The following is a 23,939-nucleotide window of genomic DNA, read 5'->3' on the forward strand; positions in this document are numbered from 1 at the left end:
GCTAATTCCTTAATGATTTCCTACAATCCTAAGTAAAGTGGCTTTTATTCAGTTGATCACTTGAAAAAACATTTGGGGTAGAGAGATTGTCCCAGGCCTGTGATTTAATTGGAATAGAAACTCCTTTCATAACTACAGAACAGCATCTCTTATGTATCTTATGATCTTAAAGAGTCTACTTGATAAAGTGAGAATTTAAGTGATATGTTTATACAGCTTAGAATGTGTTAATATGAAATTGGTCAGTGCTCAAACTCAGGGATTCCAGATTACAGGGTCAGACTTATATCAACTGCACTAATGGGTGCTCAGAACTGCAATTTGGACTTCTAAAATGATAGAAATCAATGGCAGAGGAATCATATTTAGTCATGGCACAGAGTGAGGATTGCTGTAAAAGAGTTTTCATTTACCAAGTTCCTACTGTTCCTAGTGTATTTTCCTCTCTCTCTCCCCTTTCACTATCTCCCATTGGTAAATTGGCTGCTGGGCCTTTTCTGACTCAGGTGCATCAGGCAGGTTCTGGTAAATGTTGTTTGCTCTGCAGAAGTTAGGGAAATGAAAAGAGGAAAAAAAGTTGCCTTACCTAGTTTTGACCAAAAACAAAGTCCTGAGGGAGTTTATGTTGTTAACCTTAGATCTGGAGGAAATGAGCCAATTAAAAGTTATACTTACCCCCAAAGTGAGGGATGATGAAGGGTACTCTGAGCTGAGGGCTGGTTAGACATGAAGTGGTTCAGGTCATCAACCATGCATTAGTCCTTGGCACTGAGCTTTCCTGAATAATTAGCCCACTTGTTCAGAACCCCTCCTCTAAACTAAATCTACAAATGCAGATTTAGATAAAGATAGGAAAAGGAACTTTGGGGGTGTTCTGATGATAATCAATAGTTCCGTAAAAGACCTTCCCCTAGGTGTTTTGGGGTCTATAAAAAGATTAAATTTTAGTCACAGATCTACTTACTATCTCCCTCAATCTCCTAATTGGCTTCAAAATTCAAAGAGCCATCTGTGAGAACTCAGAAATACCATTACCAGTATCCAAGGAGGAGAATGCCCTGAAAACTTCCATTAACCCTGCCATATTTCTATCAGAGCTAATAAAGAACGCTTGGGAAACAAAATAGTAAACTATATATGTAGGCTTAAAACCAATAAGGAAAAGCTTCCTTCAACATCAATGCCTTCATGAATCTCAGTAGGGTTTGGCCTATGGGAGAAATTTCTGGTTCATTATAACTGAGCTCTGGGGTCCAGATCTCCAGGTTTGCTGAGGCTGCATTAGGCTCTGGATAATTTCCTGGAACTCTGGTGTAGGCTGAGTTTTAGTTCCTATTATTTTTAATGGAGGATTCAAGTCATGGTAGAGATGGACAAGATGAAGATAAAAAGACAATAAAGATGGAGATACCCCTTAAAAGAGTGGTATCTATAGTGGAGTGACTGCTGCTTTGTGTGAAGATGCTGAAGTTTGGATGGGGCAGTCCTTTCACAAATGAAGTTGACAGTTAATGCTTTATAATATGGTTTTAGATCTGTTATGATTAAGCTTCCTTCCTTTGCATTTTTTTCATTACTTCCTTCGATATTCTTGACATTTTGTTCTTTCAGATGAACTTTGTTATTATTTTTCTAACTCTATAAAATAATTTTTGGCAGTTTGATTGGTATGGTACTGAATAAGTAAATTAATTTAGGTAGAATGCCATTTTTATTATATTAACTTGGCCGACCTCTGAGCAATCAATATTTTTTCCAATTATTTAGATTTGATTTTATTTGTGTGAAAAGTGTTTTGTATTTGTGTTTTCACAATTAGACATAACTGAGCTTAGTACTTAGTCAACAACAACAAAAAAATTAGTTAAAATAGGAAGCTCTAGGAGCTTCATAAGCCTTTCCTTCATTGTCATTGGCTATACTTAAGTGAACTCTTTCTTCCTTCATACTTGCTTCAATATAACATTTTGTGATACAATATGGCTCTGAGATTTTTAGATTACCACTCAGCCCCTAAAATCCTATTCCTTGAAACACTATTTGGTGCTGGCTAAGAAATAGAGTAATGGATCAGTGGAATAGGTTAGGTGCACAAGATACAATAATCAATGAGTATAAGCTACTGTTTGATAAACCCAGACTTCAACTTCTGGAATCAGAATTTATTATTTGACAAAAACTGCTGGAAAATAATATGACAGAAACTAAACATTGACAAACATTTCACACCATATACCAAAATAAGGTCCAAATGGGTATATGATGTAGACATAGAGGGAGAAATTGTAAGAAAATCAGGAGAGCAAGGAATAGTTTACCTGTTAAATCTATGAAGAAAGGAAGAATTAATGACTAAATAGAGACATTATAAAATACAAAATGAATAATTTTGATTATATTAAATTAAAAAAATTTTGCACAAACAAAGCCAATGCAACCAACATTAGAAGGGAAGCAGAAAGTTGGGAAACAATGTTTATAGACAGCATTTTTGATAAAGGCCTCATTTTTCAGATATATAGAAAATTGAGTCAAATTTATAAGAAGACAAATCATTCCCCAGTTTATAATTGGTCAAAAGATATGAACAGGCAATTTTCAGATGAAGAAATCAAACTTGTCTATAGGCTGTAGTCATATAAAAATGTTCTAAACCATTATTGATTAGAGAAATGTAAATTAAAACCTCACACTGATTAGTTTGGCTAATATGACAAACATCATTGGAAAATCCCTGATTGGAGAAACGATACAGAGTCTACCTAGTATCCTTCTTCTGCAGTCAACAAATATTTAGAGCTATGGCCTTAATGCTACACTGCAATTTCAGATTAGTCATGAGATTGCAGCCCCATATCCCTTGTGCCTTTAGTAATTTGAAATATGAGCTTGAAATATCCCTGGGCCAAATGTCCATGGGATAGAGGTAGCAGTTATGGTCAGAAGTTGCTACTATATTCCCTCACTCCATCTATGGAAACATTTATGTTTGAGAGGAAGCATAACTGCAGACTATAATGATTGAAAATAATCACGCTTTGATGAATAAGGAAATATGGTTTAAAGAATTGCACATGTTTAACTTATATTGGATTGCTTGCAGTTTTTTTTGGGGGGGGAGAAAAATATGGAGCAAAAGGTTTTGCACAGATGAATTTTGAAAACTATCTTTGTATATATTTGGAAAAACAAAATACTATCAAAAAAGAAAATAATCATGCTTTTAAAAGAAAAGAATATTTATAGTAGCTCTTTTTGTAGTGATTAAATATCAGAAATTGAAAGGAAGCCCATCAGTTAGGGAATGGTTGATTAAGTTATGATGTATGATTGTAATGAAATACTATTGTATTATTAGAATTGAGGAAGGAGGATGATTTCAGAAAAACCTGCAAAGACCTATATGAATTGATGTGAAGTAAAGTGAGCAGAACCAAGAAAACATCAATATTATAATGATGATCAACTGTGAAGGACTTAGCTACTTTTATCAAATAGTAATACAAGATAATTCTTAAGGACTCATGATGAAAAATACTATCTACTTCCAGAGAGTGAGCTTATGAACTTAATGCAAATTGAAGTATATTTCTTCAAATTTTTTTGCAACATGGTTAATATGGAAATATGTTTTGCATGATTCATATGATTAATTGATATCATATTACTTATCTTCTCAAAGGGTGGAGGAAGGAGAGAATTTTGGAACTTAATTAAAAAAAATATTAAAAGTAAAGAATAGTTTAAAAAAATGAATCATGCTCATTGGTCTGTAACCACATGCTTCTCCTCTTTCCCCTTCCTATATTACTGGTAGAATTTTCTTGTCAGAACTTTCCCTCTTCTTTTACTCTATTTCTCTCCTCTTTTCCCCACTCCTCATATACTATGTCCCATTTTCTGTCCACATTCTTTTGACTTCTGTTGAGGTTTTAGGTGAGTAAGGCATCTTTTCACCATAAAAACAATGGAGAATCTCTGAGGCAGAAAAAGGAAAAAGATATCTTGTCCACATTTACTGTAAATAATGGAATTTAGGCCACCAAAGTCTACAGTTAAAGGTCCTGGGATAAATCTTCTCTCCAATGGTCACTACCTGTATTATTTTATGCAATTCACACTCCGTGTGTTTGCTTCTTTATTTTAAAAAAGAAAGAATTTTTCTAGATGCCTTCTAAGGTCTTTTTTACCTCCAGATGCATAATCTTAGATTCTGGGTTCTAAGCATCACAGTACTCCTTTCCTTTGTGTTTAGACTAATTTTTTTGTGAATTTAGGTGAGAAAAAATCCATCATGGCAAATGAAGAAAAAAGACCACATGAAATAGTATTTTTAAAAACCTTTTTTTAATGAAGAAATAATTCCATTCCAAAATATAGACACACAATTAAATAGTTTAATCACTTCAAAATATAACATGTCCCCAGTAGGTTCCAACACACACACAAAACAATACTTAACAGCAATACAAAAAAACCCATACAATAGTAGTTTTGTTACAATACCAATGAATATTGTGAAATCTTTAGTGTCTCTGTATCTTTTGTTTCAAATGGTTTCAAATTACAGTAGTCATAATTAAAAAGTCTTACAGTTAGTAGCCTCAAGATGTAACTCTTTATATATATATATATATATATATATATGTATAATTTATTTTTGGTTCAAAAGTAAAAATGCCCTTTCTGCTGAGGACACAGTGGAGTTGCTGTTTGTGGCTCCTTGCGCTGAATTGAACCAAGATGATCATCACAACCTGAGGTTGCATTATTTACAAGATCTATCTACAAGTAACAGCCAAGAACTCAAAAGAGGCGGACAAAGATGATCAAAATAAAGGCAGACACCTGTGCTAAATTAAGATGCAACAGTTTGGCTCATGCATATAAGAAAATACATATTATATCACAACAAAGGCCACACTCTTTCAATGCAATTCAGTTCACTGGCCTACATACAGATGAACCTTCACCACCTTGCGGGAGATCATTCAAGAGACTCTTCACCTTTGAACATCCCTTTGGACTCTCTGCATCAGTTTTTTCCATCCCCCACCCTAACCAACTGCAACAGTACTCTGGATCCTAATTAGTCTATCCCTCTCATGTCCTAGGTGCCATGTCTTGGGGGTTTGGCCGTGTGTTCACACTGCAATAAAATGCTAACATTGGGCCATGAGTGTGTAATTCTTTGTTGAATGAACAAGAAACAACCACCACAAGATATAATTTTATCAAATGGACAGACGGCGGACCTGCTGGGCTTTTCATTAAGAAAATACTCAAAATGTAAACCTGGAGAGCCAAAAAAACAAAACAAAACAAAACAAAATGCCACCTTTTTTCAGCGGCAGGAGTTGAGTGTCTGGATCTGGTCTGCAGGGCTGTTATGGAGCTGAGAGGAATGTCAGGTGGTTAGCTACTCTGAAAATGAGTCCCAAAGAAGGCATTGCAGTAGCTTGATTCTTTCGCATCTGTCTGATGAAGGGTGGGTGGTACCCCAATCCCTCTGCCCAAGGGAGAGCCTGATGCTATATCCTTATAATGTCTTAAATTGTAAACCAGCTTTTCAATGTGAAAAAAAAATGGTGACATGTTTTGGCAGCTCTGTCAGCTGCCTAAGATCCCTGCAGATGCAATATTGGCCATGTGGGACTCTGTATTCAGAAACTACTTGGCTGCAATTCAAAGCTGAGAGTGATTTCTGCTTGAGCATGAGGCACCAGTGGTCGCTCTTCCTGGCTAGTGGGGGGAAGAGAGGTTTATGCTGTCATTGGGTACAGCTTGCCTTTATGGAAGGTTTGGTTGATGTCACCCAAACAGCAAGCATTTGATAAGTGCCAACTATGTGCCAGGCACTATGCTAGGAAATGGGGCTACCAAAACCAAGAATAAAACAATTCTTTCTCTCAAGGAGCTTAAATTTTAAGGGTCATAAAAATGATTTGTAGAAAGGAAAAGAAAAGAAAAAGCAAGCATTTATTAAGTGCCTACTATGTGCCGGAGATGGGGCTTGCCAAGACCAAGAATAAAATGATCCATTCTCTCAAGGATCTGATATTCCAAGCGTCATTTAAATGATTTGTGGAAGAGAAAAAAAAAGAAAAACCACACCCAATGAGAAAAAATTCTGGGCCACATTCCAATGCTGACTGGGGTGCCAGTGGTATTTAGTACTCCTCTTAGCACAGAATTCCCTATGAACAATGTCAGATAAGCATGGCCTCTGATTTCTGTTTAATTCCATAAGGATAATCCTGAGACAGGCTTCAGATCAACTTCACAGGGATGAAAGCCTTCTAGCCCTCTGGCAATTGAGCTGAAAAATATCTGACCAGACATGTGTTCTATATTGGGCAGCTTTCCCCTCTCACCACATGTGGGTGGTGACCAAGACTTTGGGAGCCTAAGTTGCAAGATAGTCATTGAACCTGGGCCTGAGTAATCAGAGAACAAAGGAGGGGATAACTAAGAAATCTTTTCAGAATTTATAGGATGTCTCCAAATTGATTCCATAAAAGAAAATTATATTTATGTAGTTCCATCATTTCCTTTCTCAAGTTTTAGGGAAGAAAGAGAAAAGATTAGAATACCTCCTACTTTTAGGGCAACTAATCCAAAATGTTCATTAAAAAAAAAAAAAAAAAACAAAAAAAACAATGATTCTGAAAGACCCAAAGAACATATTTTCCCTTCCATCTATCCAAAGGAGTTCCACGAAGGTCTGAACCCAGCTTCTCCTCTCCTTGCCATAATCCCCATTGCATTCTAAATTCTCTTTTTGTTGCCCTCCAAATGGTCCAGTCTCCTCTTCTACTGCTGTAGCCTGTACTAAGCATATCTCGTGGCCTACTAAGGCAAAAAACAAATCAAACCAAACCAAAACAAAATCACCCCCCCCAAAAAAAAAAGAAAACAAAACACAACAATAACAAACATTCAAAAAAATAGGATAGACAACACTAGCAAGCGCACTTTAAGCCTGTACATTTAAAGCTGAAGGCCTCCAAACAACCTGATAGGGAACAGATGAGACTGAGCAAAGGAGAGGTGTTGAAGACATGCTTCTGAAAGCCCAAACAACAATGAAATGAGAGCATGGAAGAGCATAAGGGAGTTAGTTGGTTTGGGGAATCTTATGGCACCTGTGGTTTATAAACAGCTTTAGTAACGAGTATTTCAAAACATAGTTCACAGTTTTAAGAAGATCTGTGCTGATTTAAAAACTAGATTCTATATAATTTGAATGTTGCCTTTTTGTATATGGTATCTATTTGGAAAAAATATTTACACTAAATTCTATGGCTGATTTATTAGAGTATCTTGAAAGAAAACAACCCCAAGTTATATATTAGCCTAGAGAATCCTGCTGCATTTGGTACAGATCATTTTTTCTTCTTTCTTTCTTTCTTTCTTTCTTTTTTTCTTTCTTTCTGTCTGTCTGTCTGTCTTTCTTTCTGTCTTTCTTTCTTGCTTTCTTTCTTGTCTTTTTTCTTCCTTCCTTCCTTCCTTCCTTCCTTCCTTCCTTCCTTCCTTCCTTCCTTCCTTCCTTCCTTCCTTCCTTCCTTCCTTCCTTCCTTCCTTCCTTCCTTTCTTTCTCTTTTTCTTGTTAAACAAAAACTTTCAATCAAGCTATAGACCATATCACCTGCTTGGCTTCTGGATTCCAAGCAGACACTGCAGCCAGGAATAGAATCCTTTGGGGCTAATAAATAACTGCAAGAGGTTGCTTTTTACAATTGCTTGTGGGAAAAAAAAAAAGTGTACAGTGTATAGTAAATTGTTCTACTAAAATCTCAAAGTACTCAGAAATCAAACTCCTAGCTATAAACAGTATTAATATCATCATTGTAAACTGAACAGGTTCAACGTCATGTGCAAAGTTTTAAAATGTTTTGTTAATACTGCCATTGCTTGTGACAGCAGCGCTGTGTTTAGCCTGGGTTTGTCATCAGGGATGAGCCATATGACAGAAGATGCAGCTGATTAAGTTAACTTTAAACAAAAGTCTTTTTTTTTTTTTTCTCAAAACACACACCTACAAACTACAATTCTTATAACAAAGATTAGCAGTGCTACATTCAGCAGGCAGACAATGTCAGGGGTTGGGGTTTCATGTCAGGAGCTGTTCTACATGCTGACTCCATTCTTCAGTGTTGGTGGCCAGGATGTTGTCTTCTTCCTCTGATTGGATACAGCTCCCATTGTCATCCGTTTTCACATAACTTTCATCATCTGTCTGACTGTAACTTGCCTAGGGAAAAGGTACATGTAAATTTTTTTTTTTTAACGGAGCATGTTTTTTTTTTTTTTTTTTTTTTTTGTTTTTTTGTTTTTTTTTTTTCTGATTTAGGACTAATGTTCCCCTTCCTCCTTGCAAAAACAGTCTCATAGGTACGGATTGCTCTTTTCTTTATATGCAAGACAATAGACTATTTTTCTATTCCCTTCTTTGTTGAAAGAGCCTAAGAATCTTAGTGATTGAAGTGTTACCTTTATGAGTCTCTAAAGGTAAAGTGGAAAAAAAATATTAAAAAAATTAGAACACAGACAACATTAATGTATTTTACATAAAAAGGCGATTTGGCTTGTATTAGTAAAGCTAAGTTTTGATTTGTCTTTCTAGTTATGGTGACTTTTCCAATTGCATTTTCTTACTTGGTCCCTCTTGTGATTTTAGGATGTGGCAGACAGTGATGATGGTAGAAGTTGTAACTAACTATTACAGAGATAAATTTAATTCATTAACAAAGCACTCAAAACAACTGAGCTAAGAGGCCATAATAGCAGCAAATATGGATTCTGCTAAACACCTTTAAAAAAAAAGGAATAGAAAAAAAAAAGTAAGAGCATTAAAGGATGTTCTTTGAGGCCTACTGATTGATTTCTTTAGGGTCTTGTCTGCCTTTTTTTTTTTTTTTTTCTCAAGTGTGTAGACACATGCTATGTAGTATTGTTTTCCCCAAACCAGAATTTTATTTTGAAAAGTACAAATGTGTAGCTAGTAATATATTAAATCAAGGTCATCTATGATTTCTAACTCTAAATTTTCCTTGTTTGATGCTACCACAACTAATTATAGGTTCTGTAGTTTCTCTGTGCCATGTGTCCCACAGAAACTTAGGGGACTTTTTACCAATATCCAAGCCATTGTTTATCCCTTCTCTCTATGTTTTCTTTGTGGTCTCTTATTTAGGTTATTTTTTAAAACCCTTATTCTCTATTCTCCCCTTCTACGTCCTTTCCTCCTCTCCTCCCACCCCAACTCTGCCCCACAGTGGCCTCTGTTTCTCTAGACTTCATTGTGTCCTAGGAATTTTTTCATCCAGCAAGATCACTTTATCATGACCCTCTCTTCTTAGGCCTCCTCTCTCTGAGTGAAGGGTAATGAGTTCCTCCTAGAACCTCCATTTAAAGAAGAAAACCAAAAAAATCAAAAAGTGAAATGGGTCAATACTATCACTAATGAAGATGTCATTAAAGTAGTTAAAAGGAAATGAAATAAAGCAATTATTAGAAGCTATTTTTGTCCAATAATATGGCAGTAAAACTGATAACCTAACTCAAACACATATATTTATAACAGTATTAACAGAAGAAAGAGAATATTTAAATAACCCTATCTTAGAAAAGAAATTGAACAAGTCATAAATGAGCTCCCTAAGAAAAAAAATCTCTAGTATCACATGAATGTACAAGTGAATTGTATCAAATATTTAAGGAACAATTGATTCTAATTCTATGTCAACTCCTTGAAGAAATAGGTAAAGTTTGGCATAAACCAAATTCCTTTTATGATCCAAATATACTTTTGATACTTAAACCAAGAAGAACAAAACCAGAAAAAAAGAAAACTATAGGCCAACTTTCCTAATGAATATTGATGCAAAAAGTTTAAATAAAATAGTGGCAAGGAGATTACAATAATATGTCACAAAGATCACATGTGAGCAGCTAGGATTTATACCAGAAATATAGGACTGGTTTCACATTAGGAACCACTATCATGATTAACTGCATCAATAACAAAACTCACAAATGTCATGTGACTTTTGATACAGAAGAAGTTTTTGAAAAAAAATACAATATCCATTCCTACTAAAAACACTAGATATTTCCACATTAATCAAATTGTATAAAGAGAAACAGAAGAAAAGGGAAAAAAATATGAAAGCAATAAGGCAAAAACTGTATGCTGCAATCTGCCTTCAGTCTCCATATTTCTCTGGCTGTGCATGGCGTTTTAAACCATAAGCAAAAACATGCATTATATGTTATGGGGACAAGCTAGAACAGGGATGAGAGAAGAGTGTCCATTATCACCACTATTATTCAATAGTGTACTAAAAAAGCTTAGTTTTAGCATAATAAAAGCAAAAGCAAAAGAAATTGAAAGAATTAGAGTAGACAATGAAGAAACAAAACTATAGAACTCTAGAGATCAATTAAAAAATACTTGAAACATTTAACAACTTTATCACAGTTGTAAGATATAAAACTATAAAGATATAAAAGTTATAAGACAAACTCATACAAATCAGCAACATTTCTACACATTATCAACAAATCAAACAAAAAATCTAGCAAGAAGAGCTAGAAATAAAAATTCCATTAAAATAACTGCAAACAATATAAAATACTTGGGAATCTACTTATTAAAGGCAAAATGGACCATATGAACACAATTACAAAACATTTTTCACACAAAGATGTATTGAAACAATTGGAAAAATATTAATTGTTTGTGGGTAGGCTGAGCCAATATAACAAAAATGGTAATTCTATTAAAGTAATTTACTTATTCAGTGTCATACCAAACTACCAAAGAATTATTTTATACAACTTGGAAAAAAAATCACAAAATTAATCTGAAAGAATAAAACATCAAGAATATTAAAGGAATAAGTGTGGGAGTGTGAAGGAGGGTGATCTAGTAGTACCAGATTTTATACTATATTACAAAGTGATAATTATGAAAACAATCTGGAACTGGCTAAGAGATAAGGTGGTAAATCAGTGGAATAGATTTGATATAAAATACACAATTGTAAATGACTATAGTAATTCACTGTTTGAGAAACCCATGCATTTGGAGCAAGGACTCACTATTTGATAAAAATTAATGGGAAAACTTGAAAAGTAGTTTGGCATAAACCAGACATAGATCAATAATCTCATACTAAATACCAACATCTCATATCAGATATCAGATTCTACATACCAAAATGGGTACATGATTTATATATAAGGGTGCTATCATAAATAGATTAGGGGAACATGGAAAAATGTACCAGTCAGATTTATGAATAAGGGAAGAGTTTATGGCCAAACAAGAGACAAAGAGGCCACATGGAGAAAATGGTTAATTTTGATTGCATAAAATTAAAAATGTTTTGCACAAAATCAATGTAGCCAAAATTAGAAGGAAACATAAAACTGGGGTAACAAAATTTATAGCAAGTTTCTCTGGTGAAGGTCTCATTTCTCAAATACATAGGGAACTGAGCCAATTTAAAAATAAACAATTCCCCAGATTATAAATTAAAACAAAAATCTGTTCATTTTTTATCAGGCTATATTCTTTAGGACTTCTTCATCATGCACCCTCTGCTCACTACTCTCTCCTCCCCTCCTTTCAGTGTTTCTTATGTCTTGTCTTTCACCTTTAGGATATAAGCCCCTTAAAGGAACTATTTTTTGTCTTTCTGTGAATTTCTAGTGATCACCACAGTGTCTGGAATATAGTAGATGCTTAATAAATATTTACTGACTATTGCATAACAAAACTATATTGAAGGATTGTAATAATTCAAGAAACAGTAGGGCGTAGTGACTAATACTAGATAAATGACAATAAACAAGTCATTTAAACTTTCATTATCTTGTTGTCAGTTGGCAAGGATGGTGGGAACTGCCACATCATGAAATCACAGCTCTGGACAATAAAATAATTTAGCACATTCAATTAAACAAATTAAGCAGGGGCAGCTAGGTGGCACAGTGGATAGAGCACTAGTCCTGGACTCAAAAGGATCTGAATTAAAATCTGGCCTCAGACACTTAACACTTCCTAGCTATATGACCCTGTGTTACCCTTAAAAGTAAAAGAAGTCTCTGAAATCATTGATTCCAAAGCCCTCAGTTTACAGACTGTACAGAGTTGGTACAATGGATGAAGTATAGGAATCAGAATCAGAAGATCTGAGTTCAAAAATGTGCCTCAGACACTTCTTAAACCCCTAACTAGGGATACATTGGATAAAGAGCTGAGCTTGGAATCAGGAAGATTAAACCTTCATTTGCTGACTGTGTGACTCTGGGCAAGTTACTTTAACCTGTATCTGCCTCAGTTTCCCCATCTGCAAAACCAACTCCATTGGGCTGGCCATATTGTTCGAAAGCCAAATGTATGCTTTCCAAAAAAATAATTCATGTAGAAGTCATACAGGGCAAGCGCTCTTAAGGTGGTTAGCAAAAGTGATACAAAGATACTCTCAAGGTATCTCTTAAGAACTTCAGTATCAATTGTATGATATGGGAGATAACTGATACAGGACTGCCCAGCTAGGTGTGCTCTCATCAGAGAAAGGACTGTCTCTTCCAGTAAAGCAGAATTGGATTAACCAAAGGAAACATGAAATATGCACAATTAGACAAGCCTCTCCAAATGTTCATTTAAACTATTTGTGTTCAACTGTAGCAGAGCATTCTGAGCTTGTATTGGTCTGATCAGCCACAGTTCGATATAGTGTAATTTGATTCTAACATAGTGATGTCATTTTGGTCACCTTCAAAAATGAAAGGCAACAGCAATGTGCCTCAGTTTCCCCATATGCAAAACCAGGAGATTCGCACTTTTATCCCAGGGTTGGTGTGAAGTTAAAAGTAAATAAAATTTGTAAAGCACTTTGCAAACCATAAGGTGTTACATACATGCTATTGTTATGAATTAATTGGTCTCAGTCTCAGCTTCCTCATCTATAAAATAGATTATAATAACAGCATTTATCTTTTAAGGTTGTTATGAAGATGAAATGAGATTTTTAAATGCACATTACAAACATGAGAGTACTATACAAATGCTATGTATTATCATTATCATTATTATTAATTGACCACTCAATCTCAGTTTCCTTATCTGTAAAATGAAATAATAATAGCATCTATCTCACTGGGGCTGTTGTGAGGATCAAATTAATAAATGTAGAGCCCTCTGTAAGCTGAAACTGTTATGTAAACTGTTAGTATAGATGAAAAATCTGAGGCCCACAGAGATAAAACAAAACAAAAAAACCTTGCCCAAAATCACATAGGCATTAGGGAATACGCCCTGCATTTTTATCTGGGTTCTTTGACTTGAAATCAAGAGTTCTCTCTATTGTATCATGATATCCTTGAAGTGACTTTTAAAACTGCTTAAAATGATAAGTAGCATTTATCTAAAACTATCAGCAAGTCTTATTTGGAATGTGGATAAAGCTAGAAGCATTCCCAGTAAGATCAGAGGTGAAACAAGAATGCCCATTATCACCACTATTATTCAATATTGTACTAGAAATGTTAGCTCTAGCAATAAGAGAAAAAAAAAAGATATTGAAGGAATTAGAGTAGAGAATGAAGAAACAAAACAATCACTTTTTTGCAGATGATATGATGGTATATTTAGAGAATCCTAGAGAATCAGCTAAAAAACTATTAGAAGCAATTAACAACTTTATCAAAGTTTCAGGATATAAAATAAACCCACATAAGAATAAAATACTTCAGTTATCTTTGATTTCTTTAATGTGTAAATTTCTTTAATTAATTAATGATTTTTAATGATTTTTAAAATTACTTTAAAGAAGTAGAGGACTTCTGATTCTGAACACAATCTTTGTGAGCTTTGGGTGAGGGATTTCCCTCAGTTTTGTTGACTAAAAAAGAAAAAAAAACCAAACAAAAGCTGGATGATCACTTTGAGGCAAAACTTCTCATACTGAGAATTCCTAAAATTAGGCTGATTCTCTGACAGTGGAAACACACAGACCATCCTTGGGATGGATATGAAGCTTTTCTAGCTTTATTGTTGTTCAGTTGTGTGGACAACATACCATGTCAACATTGTTCATGGGGTTTTCTTGGCAAAGAAGATTGGGGTAGTTTGCCATTTCCTTCTCCAGTGAATTAAGGTAAACAGAGATTAAATGACTTGTACAGACACACAGCTAGGAAGTATCTGAGGCCACATTTGAACTCAAGTCTTTTTGACTCTAAGTCTAGGATTCTATTCACTAAGCCTCCTAACTGCTTCCAGCTTAATACCTCCCAAACCAAGGGCTTCACCTTCACAGCCTTCCCAAATCTAGGAGAGGTAGTAAAAGATGGAATGTTTAATTCTCTGATTAAATCATAAAGTTGATGAAGACCATGCTATTCTAGCATATCTCTCTGCAGTATGACTTTCTCAGCCCAGTATTCATGAGCTTTCTTTTAAAAATATTTTGACGATTATATTTCAATGTGATTGCTTTCCTTTGTAATGCTATATATTTTATGTATTCAAAAAAGTGATTCTGAGAAGGGATCTATAAGCTTTACCACCAGATTACCAAAGGGGTCCATGACACCAAAAAAAAAAAAAAAAAAAAAAGTTAAGAACTCTTCTAATCTAGTTTTATAAAGACTGGATAACATGTAAAGTAAAGATATTGTTGTTTCATGAACTGAGTGAATGCCGAGGGCTGATTCCTGGAACATTATCGGCAAACAGAAGGAATCCTTCCAAGTATCCTAATGAATCAGATAAAAAAATTCAGGTTCTGGAGATGCTGGCTAGCACTCTATAGAAATACTCTATAAACAGCTATGATTGCTGGATGTCGACAGGGAAGGAGGGCATCTTGTTACATGCAAACTTTAAAAAACAAACAAACAAAAAAGTGATTGTGAAGTTGAGCTCCAAAGTTATCAGAATTCAGTGATAAGTAGCCATTCTATCTCCTGAATTAAGAGGATACTTACTTGAGAGGAAAGTGATAGAAGGATATGCACTCAACCTTGCAAGCTGACCTGTGGTGAAAAAGGATATAAAACAAGAGAGGTGACACATAAGTCAGAGAGGCAGCCAAGCTGGTGAATTATTTGGATGAAAGCCAAGCACACAAAGATTGCAAGAGTGAGGGTATGGGGAGGGGAGGAGAAGAGGGAATGGTGACTGGAGCATTCACATAATCAGACATCTGTATGTTCACAGAAAATCATCTTAAATTCTTTCAGATGCTTTTTTTTTTTTTGGTGGTTTTGACAATTTATTTCTGCCTGCCATTGTGGTATCTGGGCATCCAGGAGAAAGCAATGTGAAAACAGGTTAATGCTCAAAAAAGGTTTCTTCATCTCAGAGAGAAGACTAAAGCTCTGAATATTTCCTCCACAAATCTTACCCACCAGCATAATTCCTGATTCATTAAAAAAAAAAAAAAAAAATCAGATCCAATGTTCTGTAGAGAACCGCAGAAGGGTGACCTCCCCCTAACTCATGGAATTCCTGTAGACACAGTTCCCGGTGTTACCCAAAGCCAGAAATAACAGCTCCAAGAGGGAGGCCATGCTGAGGAGCCTAGAAAAACATGAACCAGGGCATTGATAATTTTACCGTATCTTTCTATGTACATGAAATAGAGCCAAATGAGAAACATGTGGGGATATCATCAGTCAAAATTCCCTGTGACTTTCTAATGGCATGATTCCAAGCAAAGTGACATAGTTCTTCCCTGCTCTGGAATGTAGTGAATAACTAGGGAAAAAGAAATCTTCATTGATCGGGATTTTAGCAGCTTTATGCAAGTTTCTGTAGCATTTTGTGTATTATAAATATTTATACATAAATGTTTATGTACTTATAAATATGTATATCTAATATTTATAAATAAATGTTTACATAAACTATGCAACATATTTACACATAAATATCAATATACATATGAAAATTCACACATAAATATATTTTATATATTATCTCAATTTATATACAGATATTTATAGATAGATATATAGATACAAAAAAGAGAGAGAGAGAGATTAATATTTTTAAACAACTGGGCCAACATGTTAGTTGTCTGTGAAAGCAGAGCCTTCCCAAGGTACTTTTGAGACTCAACTGAAAAAAATTAATGAAATGTCAAGAGTTAAAATACTAAGATAAAAAAGATACAAAGGTCATAGCAAAGATGGAGCCAAGATCTAAGATTTTGGTATTCTGTGGTTATAAAAGTATAATAGAATGATTTTAATTGCCTTTGCTTTTATCAAGTCATTGCCCAGATGAATTATAGGAGCTGAGAAACCTTTTCTTCTTTTCTTTGGTTGGGGGAAGGGTAATATTTCCCTTTGCTCTATAGTCCTCTAGGGAGAATGTTTCAAATTTTAATTTAGCATGTCATATGAGAAAGTCAAATAACAGGTCACTTTTTTTTCTCCTTTGGTCTACTTTTAAAAAAAGAAAAAGAAAGGAAGGAAGGAAGGAAGGAAGGAAGGAAGGAAGGAAGGAAGGAAGGAAGGAAGGAAGGAAGGAAGAAAGAAAGAAAGAAAGAAAGAAAGAAAGAAAGAAAGAAAGAAAGAAAGAAAGAAAGAAAAGAAAAGAATCATTTTCTAGTCATGTGATCATTTTTTCTCCCATTTAAAAAAATCATACCTGGGAGGTCATTGATACAGAGAATTCCTAATGAGCCAGGTCCCTCTGATAAATTGGATTGGTACTTCTTATGTAATTTAAAGTTTTAAAATTTTGTTTGGGTAACTGAGAGGTTAAAGGGCTCCTGCAGGGGTCATAGTATGTGTGGGATCTTAAACTTAGTTATTCCTCTTTCTGAGGGCAATTCTCCATCTACTAGGCCATTTTGCCCCTTAATTCTTTCCTATATTGAACCCAAATCCCTGTTATCTACCACCCACTACTGCTGAGTTTTCCTCTGGGGCTATGGAGAATACATGTAATCCTTTTTCATATGAAAACTTTCCCAAAAGCTGGAATCCCAAGATCCTAGTAAGCCTTTTCTTTGTCGGGCTCAATGTCCTTAGTTTCTTCAAGTTATTAGTGCAGTCAGATTTTGAGCACTTTTATTGTCCTCTACCTTTTTTTTTAATTTCCCCACCTAAGAAACTTTAAGGGACAAGTATATTTCTAGTATTTCTGAAGGCTTGCTATATCTACTTCTGTATTTTGATCTTTCAATTTTCCCAGAATTTTTCTCAGTAGAATATTGTACTGTCATCTGTCTTTTTATTTTTATTTTTTGGTGGGGTAGAGGAAATTGGAGCTGTGATTTGCCCAGGATCACATAGCTAATAAGTGTCTGAGTCTAGATGTGAACTTACTCCAAGGCTGGTCCTCTATCCACTGTATCACCTAACTGCCTCAGTCATTTATGTTTAGAATGAATCCATAAATAGATTGTCTCTATTTTTCTTATAAAAGTGGATACAGATAGTTTTAACTTACTTTTACTGCTTTTTCTCATGTGATAACTAATATAATTATTCAAATATAATTAAGATAAGTATTTAAATCCTGTAGGAGTTTTAAAGTATTTTGGGAAATATATCTTTTATTTCCCCTAAAAATCTGTTTCTAATAAATATGATGAAATAATAGTAGAAAGATGAAATCTTAGTACTATAAGAACTAGAAAGAAATGAAATTTCTGCCAAAGTTTGCATATAATAAAGACAACATGTTTCACCCAATCTTAGACTTTCTGACATTCTAGAGTTTCAAATAAAGTATTTTTGAGTAATTAATAGAATTAATTTGCATGATTAGTGTTATAGTATTAGTAAGTACCTGACTGCCTGTCAATGATCTGATTTGTTGTTGAAAATATGCCTATCTTAATCCCTAGGAAAGTAGGAATGAATGAATTTTCTTAGTTCTACAAAGGATCCCACCTATAAAAATAATTGTAATGTAGACCAGAGTTTTTAAAACTGTGGGTTGTGACCCCATATGGGGTTATGTAACTGAATGTGGGGGTATTAAAATATTTGGCAGCACTGAAAAGTATCAAATATTCCACCAAGATTTAATCTTTATGTAAAAGTAAACAAGCAATCCATCCATTAGTATGCAAATTTACTTTCATCTTTAATAAATGGTTAAATTATATGTATACCAAAGAATTGTTTTAAAATAAATTTCTTTATGATTTATTATTGGTAAATGTTTTATTTGTACCTATGTATCTGGGATCATATAAAAATTTCTCTGGTGAACAGAGGTTGTGAATAGAAAAAGTTTAAGAAGCCCTGATGTAAACTAATAAAGAGAGGACTAAGGAACATGAATCTGATTGGTATACCTGGTAGGCTTCGTCCTGTAGTTTCTGTTTCAGGTATTCTTCCATCTTGAGCTCATTTTCCAACTGACGGACAGAGTCATTTTCATAATTTTCATCTTCAGTTCTCACATAGGGGTCCCCATCTTCTGTAACCCTGAGAATGCAACAATAAAATTAATTGGAACAAATGGATCTTGGGCACAAAGAGAAATTGACTGGAACTAAGGGAAAACATGGGTAAAAAATTCATAGCAGATGTGTGTTTTCTTGAGATGGAGCATGGTTTAATGAGAAGAGAATTTAGTTTGGACTCAAATGAAACCTGACTTCATATCTTAACTCTGAAATTTAAGCTTTGTGATTTTGAGGAAATCACTTCAACTTTATAGGCATCAGTTTTCACATCTGTAAAATGAGAACAATGAATCATCCCTTCCACGTTGCTGGGGTCAGAGATGCTGCAACTCTTTGGAAATTTGCATAAAATTTTTTAGTCTTTGTACCAGAGAAGAGTCTGAATTATTATTCTATTAAAAGATAAAATATGCTATTATGTAATACTACACATATATTTTGTGTATTTCTGAGTTTTTAAACTTTTTTGTGATATCTGTTGACCTTTGCTTCTGCAAGACTCCCCCAAAATTCCCATTTAATTTCTTATGCTAACCTGGGAAGGGGAAAGTTGCAATGTGGGAGGGATAACGTTAACATTCATACTATGTAGCTTACAGGGTTGTTGGATGGATTAAGTGAAATATATGTTAAGAGCTCTAGAAACTTCAGGGATTATTATTTTTAGCAACAATTTCTTCCTTAGTTCTATCTACTTCCATCTTTGTGTCCTTGGAGTTTTATATTTACTTTCATAACTAATAAAATATCTTCTAAAATAATATTTTCTTGTATTCAAGATCCTGAGGTTTTTATGTAGTTTTTTTTTTTTTTTTTATGATAGACAAAAATCAAGGCTATTCAGTACACTGGGTAGTTTAAGCCTTAGTCTAAAGAAAAATGTAAATAATCAATAATATACCAATATTTCATTATGTGAAATAAAACAAATGTTTATTAAACAACAAGGTTTAATTCATTCTTAACTCATTCCAAAAAATAAACACACAAAACAAGGAATCCCAGAGCAAAGGATAATTATAACTATTATATTTTTACCCTCTGTTTTATATTCTGCTTACTAATATTTGAATTTTAAATAAAGAGTGATGATAATTTTAGGCTAACATTTTTTGCAGAGTAATATAAACAGTGAATAGAGGAGGCTGATTTTTAACTTGGACATTCCACCCCTTCTGGCTGTGTGACTCTAGAGAAAGTCACTTAAGTTCTCTGTATTTCCAGCACCTTCCAATGACTTATCAACTTATCCATAGATACGTCAAGCTCTGTATTGGTGGAAGGAATTTCATATTGTGAGTTCCCCAAGGCAGATCCTTTATAAATGGTTTTTTGTGCATCACTTTTGATGAATGCCAATAATTTCATCTGGTTACTTTCTCCTTTGGTTCTTCAAAGAAGCTAAGTTTCTTCTTTGGGAGCCTATATAAACTTCTCCATTTGTTTCCTTTCCTAGAAATTTTTTATAATGACAACAGACCCTGCTCAAGTTTTTTTTTTCCCTAATCATAGCTATTCCTTCTAATATTAATGTCTTACTTTCTAATTCTGATGCATTTAAATGCACCTCAGTTCTTTCTCTCTATGAGGGCTAGACCATTGATGCCATCCATTTTCAAAATTGAAGGAACATCTCTATCTCCAAACACCTGACATTTTCTCCATCTATTCACAATCTTTTATTATATTCTATCTTATTTTTTTAACTTTAGAGGAACACACACAAAAAAGGGTAGATACTTACATATCACTGCGCATGGTCCCAGTGGCGGCTCCACTGTGAAGATAACCAGGTTTTCTGGCATGGATTTGTGCAAGGAAAGCCTTTTCAGAAGTGGGTGATGGAACTAGGTCATCAAATTGGGTCCGCCCAAATTCAGAATCCACATTACTCTCAGTCTCACTCCCCACCTCTATAGGAATAATTAAGAGATAAAGCAACACAACAATTAGCTTTGATTTTTAGAAAATTCCTTTTTCTACTGGCATTGTAAACAGTTTTAATATTTATCTAAATCAATGAATAAATATAAAAATCAGAGGTTGTATATAGGATTTTATTCTATATACTGAAAAAAAGGTGGGATTTTTTCTTTTGGTCTGCTACAATTTACATAAATTTTAGAAGCTTTCTCCTCCCCAACAAATACTGCATTGAATGTAATTTTGAACTTTAAAACTTAAACCTGATATAATAGCATGATCCTATACTTTTTAACATTTTGTAACATACATGTTGCTTAAAATGCCATTTGCCAATTTAAAGCCAATTTTTGTTACTTCCTTGCTGTATGGCTCTGGGCAAGTCACTGCCTTAGTTCCTCAATTACAAAAATGGGGATAAAAATTGTACCTAAATCAGGATTGTTGTGAGGATCTAGCAAAATATTCGCAAATCAATTACTTAGCAAAATGCCTGGACAGAATTGTTTCTTGCTTGTTTCCTTCTTTTTATTTGATAAGAATAGCTGACAACCGCATTAGTGAAGGAAAATCCCTTACGTTAATAAAATTATGGATCCTTCATCTATTTGTTTCTGTCACTGCACAAGCTAAGTTATAAAAGAAAGCTAGCTTCAATCCAGTTCCCATACTCATTTTATATTAGGTCCTTCTATATAATTTTGTGTGTCTCTGTTTTTAAATTAAACATTCTATTAAATTTAAACTAAATGCCTCAATAAGAATAGTAAATGTGAAAGACACAAAAGCCTAGGATATTTAGAAGTTCTAATGCTATTTAATTAATAAAATGTGGATTTTAATGTTAAATTTATAATGATAAAAGTAATAAAATTAAATTTCTGATAGTGTCCCTCTCACTCCAAACTTTGGTGTTTTATGTTTTATATTATGATATTATATTATTATATTATGAGTTTATGTTTTATGTTATGATACAGGCATCCGAATATCAATGAACTCTTTATTTATAAATAAATTAAAAAAAAAAAAGACCACAAAAGCAATTTATTGAAGAATCTGGAGTTATCACTAATATGTATGGAACAAATGGGAAAAATAAGAAGGATTAAGGTGAAATTGTTAATTCTTAGTAAGTTGATATTCTTACCATAATTAAAACCATTTTATATTAGATGAGAAGTGAAGAACAAAAGAAAAGGAAGGAAATAGTGTGCTACAATGGAAAGGAAGCTGAAATTGGAGATAGAGGACTGAGTTTGAATTCTGACTCTACCCTTGATGACCTGTGTGATGTTGGGTAAATAATTCCTCTATCATTCAGTCTTCTTATCTTTAAAATGAAGGGGTTAGAACTGATTTCCGGTCTCTCCCAGCTCTAAATATATGATCTTGTGACAGATTCTGGCTCTGGAAAATTTGTCTTGAATGACACATAAATTTTGAAAACTCAAGTTTGCTATTGCTTTTGCAATGACCCTATGAATCAAGACAAAATATACATTTTCTCCTTTTATTATTTTTCATTCAATTTGATTATTATTAATTATTTAATTTATGTGTCATTATTATTTAATGATGATGACATGGTAAAATTTAGAGTCTCACCTGAATTTAGCTCCTTCACCAGAGAGGACATGGTATTAGTGATGGAATCTGCAGCCACAAGCAAGTCATTCCTCAAATTTCTCCTTGTACCTTAAGTAGAAAAACATAACATAAAACACATGATTTTTAACTATTTCCATTTTTTTAAAAAAACAAACAACCTTCCACCCCCACAGAGCTAGTAAAATGAACAGACTCCTCCAACATCCTGAAGGAATAGCTATTATTGGAGAAAAAAGCCTGGGTTACTTAGGACAAACAGCTTCATTTTTCCAAATACCATGTATACTAGTAATTTGACAGTCTCTGACTTCTGATTATACAACTTTTAAACAAATCACCCACACAAATAGTTGCAGTATCTGTGTTCCCATTTCCCCTTTCCCTCTTCCTTTCCCATTCCCATTTCTATCAGAATATGTTATCGAGGTCCTTATCACCCAGAGGTTTCACAGCTACTGGTAAGACCATATTTTTAAAGCATGGGAGTGGCTTAGAAAGTGTGTTCTTAGGGTAAAGTATACACTGACCCTGCTGGGAACATCTTTTCATCACAGTTCTTTCCTTTGTTTGGAGGTATATTAACTCCAAGGCAGCAGAGTGCATGAGTTTGGAAACATAACATTTTATCCATTGCAATACTAAAACTCCACCAACTCTATATCCCAAAGGAAAGCAATCTGAACTCATGTGCACAATGGATAGACAAGGGAGGGATGTGCCTAGGAAACCAAAGACAAGGGCCTTAACTGCTAGATGATGCACACAGATATAACGAATATCACTTTGCTACTTATTTGTACTTTCTGAAGACCATGACCTCCCAAGAAGAGATAGAATGTCATGACCAAATTTCCAAAACACCAGGATTGTTCTCAATATCTCCTTAAGTATCTTGGCTAAAACATCCCAGGGCAGAAGTGCCAAATCAATCAGCTGGCTATATGGCACTCAGCATGGTGAAGACTCATTGCTTTGTAGATCAACATTTCACTCAGACTATTTCCTGCTTCTGGCCCTACCAAATATCAATTTCCAGTGGTGTTGGAACTCTGAATACATCTTCACATTAAAAAAAAAAATCTCCATTAAGGCTATGTTCAATAGTACTATTAATACTGAATTAACATTAATGCTGTACTAACACTATGGATTGCTATTACTATTGTGTTTCAAAGGCACTCTAGAAGTTAAAAAAGCACTTGTGGAAGGAAGCTAAGAGGTGCAATAGATAGAACACTAAATGGAGTCAGGAAAATCTGAGCTCAAATCTCACTTTAGATTATTAGGAGGGTGATTCTGGGCAAATCACTTCACTGCTCTCAGTCTCACTTTCGCCATCTGTAAAATAGGGATAATAATAGCACCCACATCCCAGGGCTGTTGTGAGCATCATTGAAATAATATTTGTAAAGTACTTTAAAGCATTCTATAAATTCTGGCTATTATATAATCTTAGAACCTCATGATTTAAATATGAATTCTATGGGAAAAATATACTCACCTGGACTTATGAATGAAGTTCTTTTGGTAAGCTAAGAATTAAACTTACTATAAAATATAGCTTTTTCTATCACATGACTAGTTGTTAACTGCAATATAACATACTTGTTAGTCAAAATTAATAGGTATGGCTAACAAGCTAAATCTGGATGATAAATGATTTAAATTTCTGTAAAAATAGCACTGGAAAAGAGGAAGCGAAAGTAAATTTCTTCTATATCATAAAATATTTCTACTTGTTTTTGCATTAAGAAGCACACAATTATGTCAGGACTCTGCACTTTGTTTCATAGACTACTTTCATACTTTTAGCCCTTTAAAAAAGTGCTAAGAAAGGTGTGAGTTCATCAGATGCTTTTATCATGACTATCCTCATATCAATTATTGAGAAAAGAGGTAAAGCTGTTTCTGAAGTTCACTTCATTTAATAAAGTTCTGTGAGAAGAGGGAAAAACT

At 34.1% G+C, this 23,939-nt stretch overlaps 1 protein-coding gene across 25 annotated transcripts in view; it reads right to left on the reverse strand.

The window, feature by feature from the left end:
- Positions 1 to 5,097: 5,097 nt before the first annotated feature.
- DTNA (dystrobrevin alpha) overlaps positions 5,098 to 23,939 on the reverse strand; it is a 472,577-nt gene continuing 453,735 nt past the window's right edge. For 15 of the 25 annotated variants that reach the window (XM_031946436.1, XM_031946432.1, XM_031946435.1 and 12 more), the window contains 4 exons: positions 21,981 to 22,070; positions 20,194 to 20,362; positions 18,336 to 18,468; positions 5,098 to 8,254 (listed from right to left, as the gene is read on the reverse strand). In XM_031946436.1, the coding sequence (XP_031802296.1) occupies positions 8,114 to 8,254; positions 18,336 to 18,468; positions 20,194 to 20,362; positions 21,981 to 22,070 (533 nt within the window). In that variant the 3' untranslated portion in view covers positions 5,098 to 8,113. Of the gene's footprint in view, positions 8,255 to 15,003; positions 15,052 to 18,335; positions 18,469 to 20,193; positions 20,363 to 21,980; positions 22,071 to 23,939 lie in introns of all 25 variants that reach the window. The other 10 variants (XM_031946442.1, XM_031946443.1, XM_031946447.1 and 7 more) reach the window with 1 other exon arrangement.

Source organism: Sarcophilus harrisii, chromosome 1 (assembly GCF_902635505.1).
Source record: "Sarcophilus harrisii chromosome 1, mSarHar1.11, whole genome shotgun sequence".
NCBI classification, from domain to species: Eukaryota; Metazoa; Chordata; class Mammalia; order Dasyuromorphia; family Dasyuridae; genus Sarcophilus; species Sarcophilus harrisii.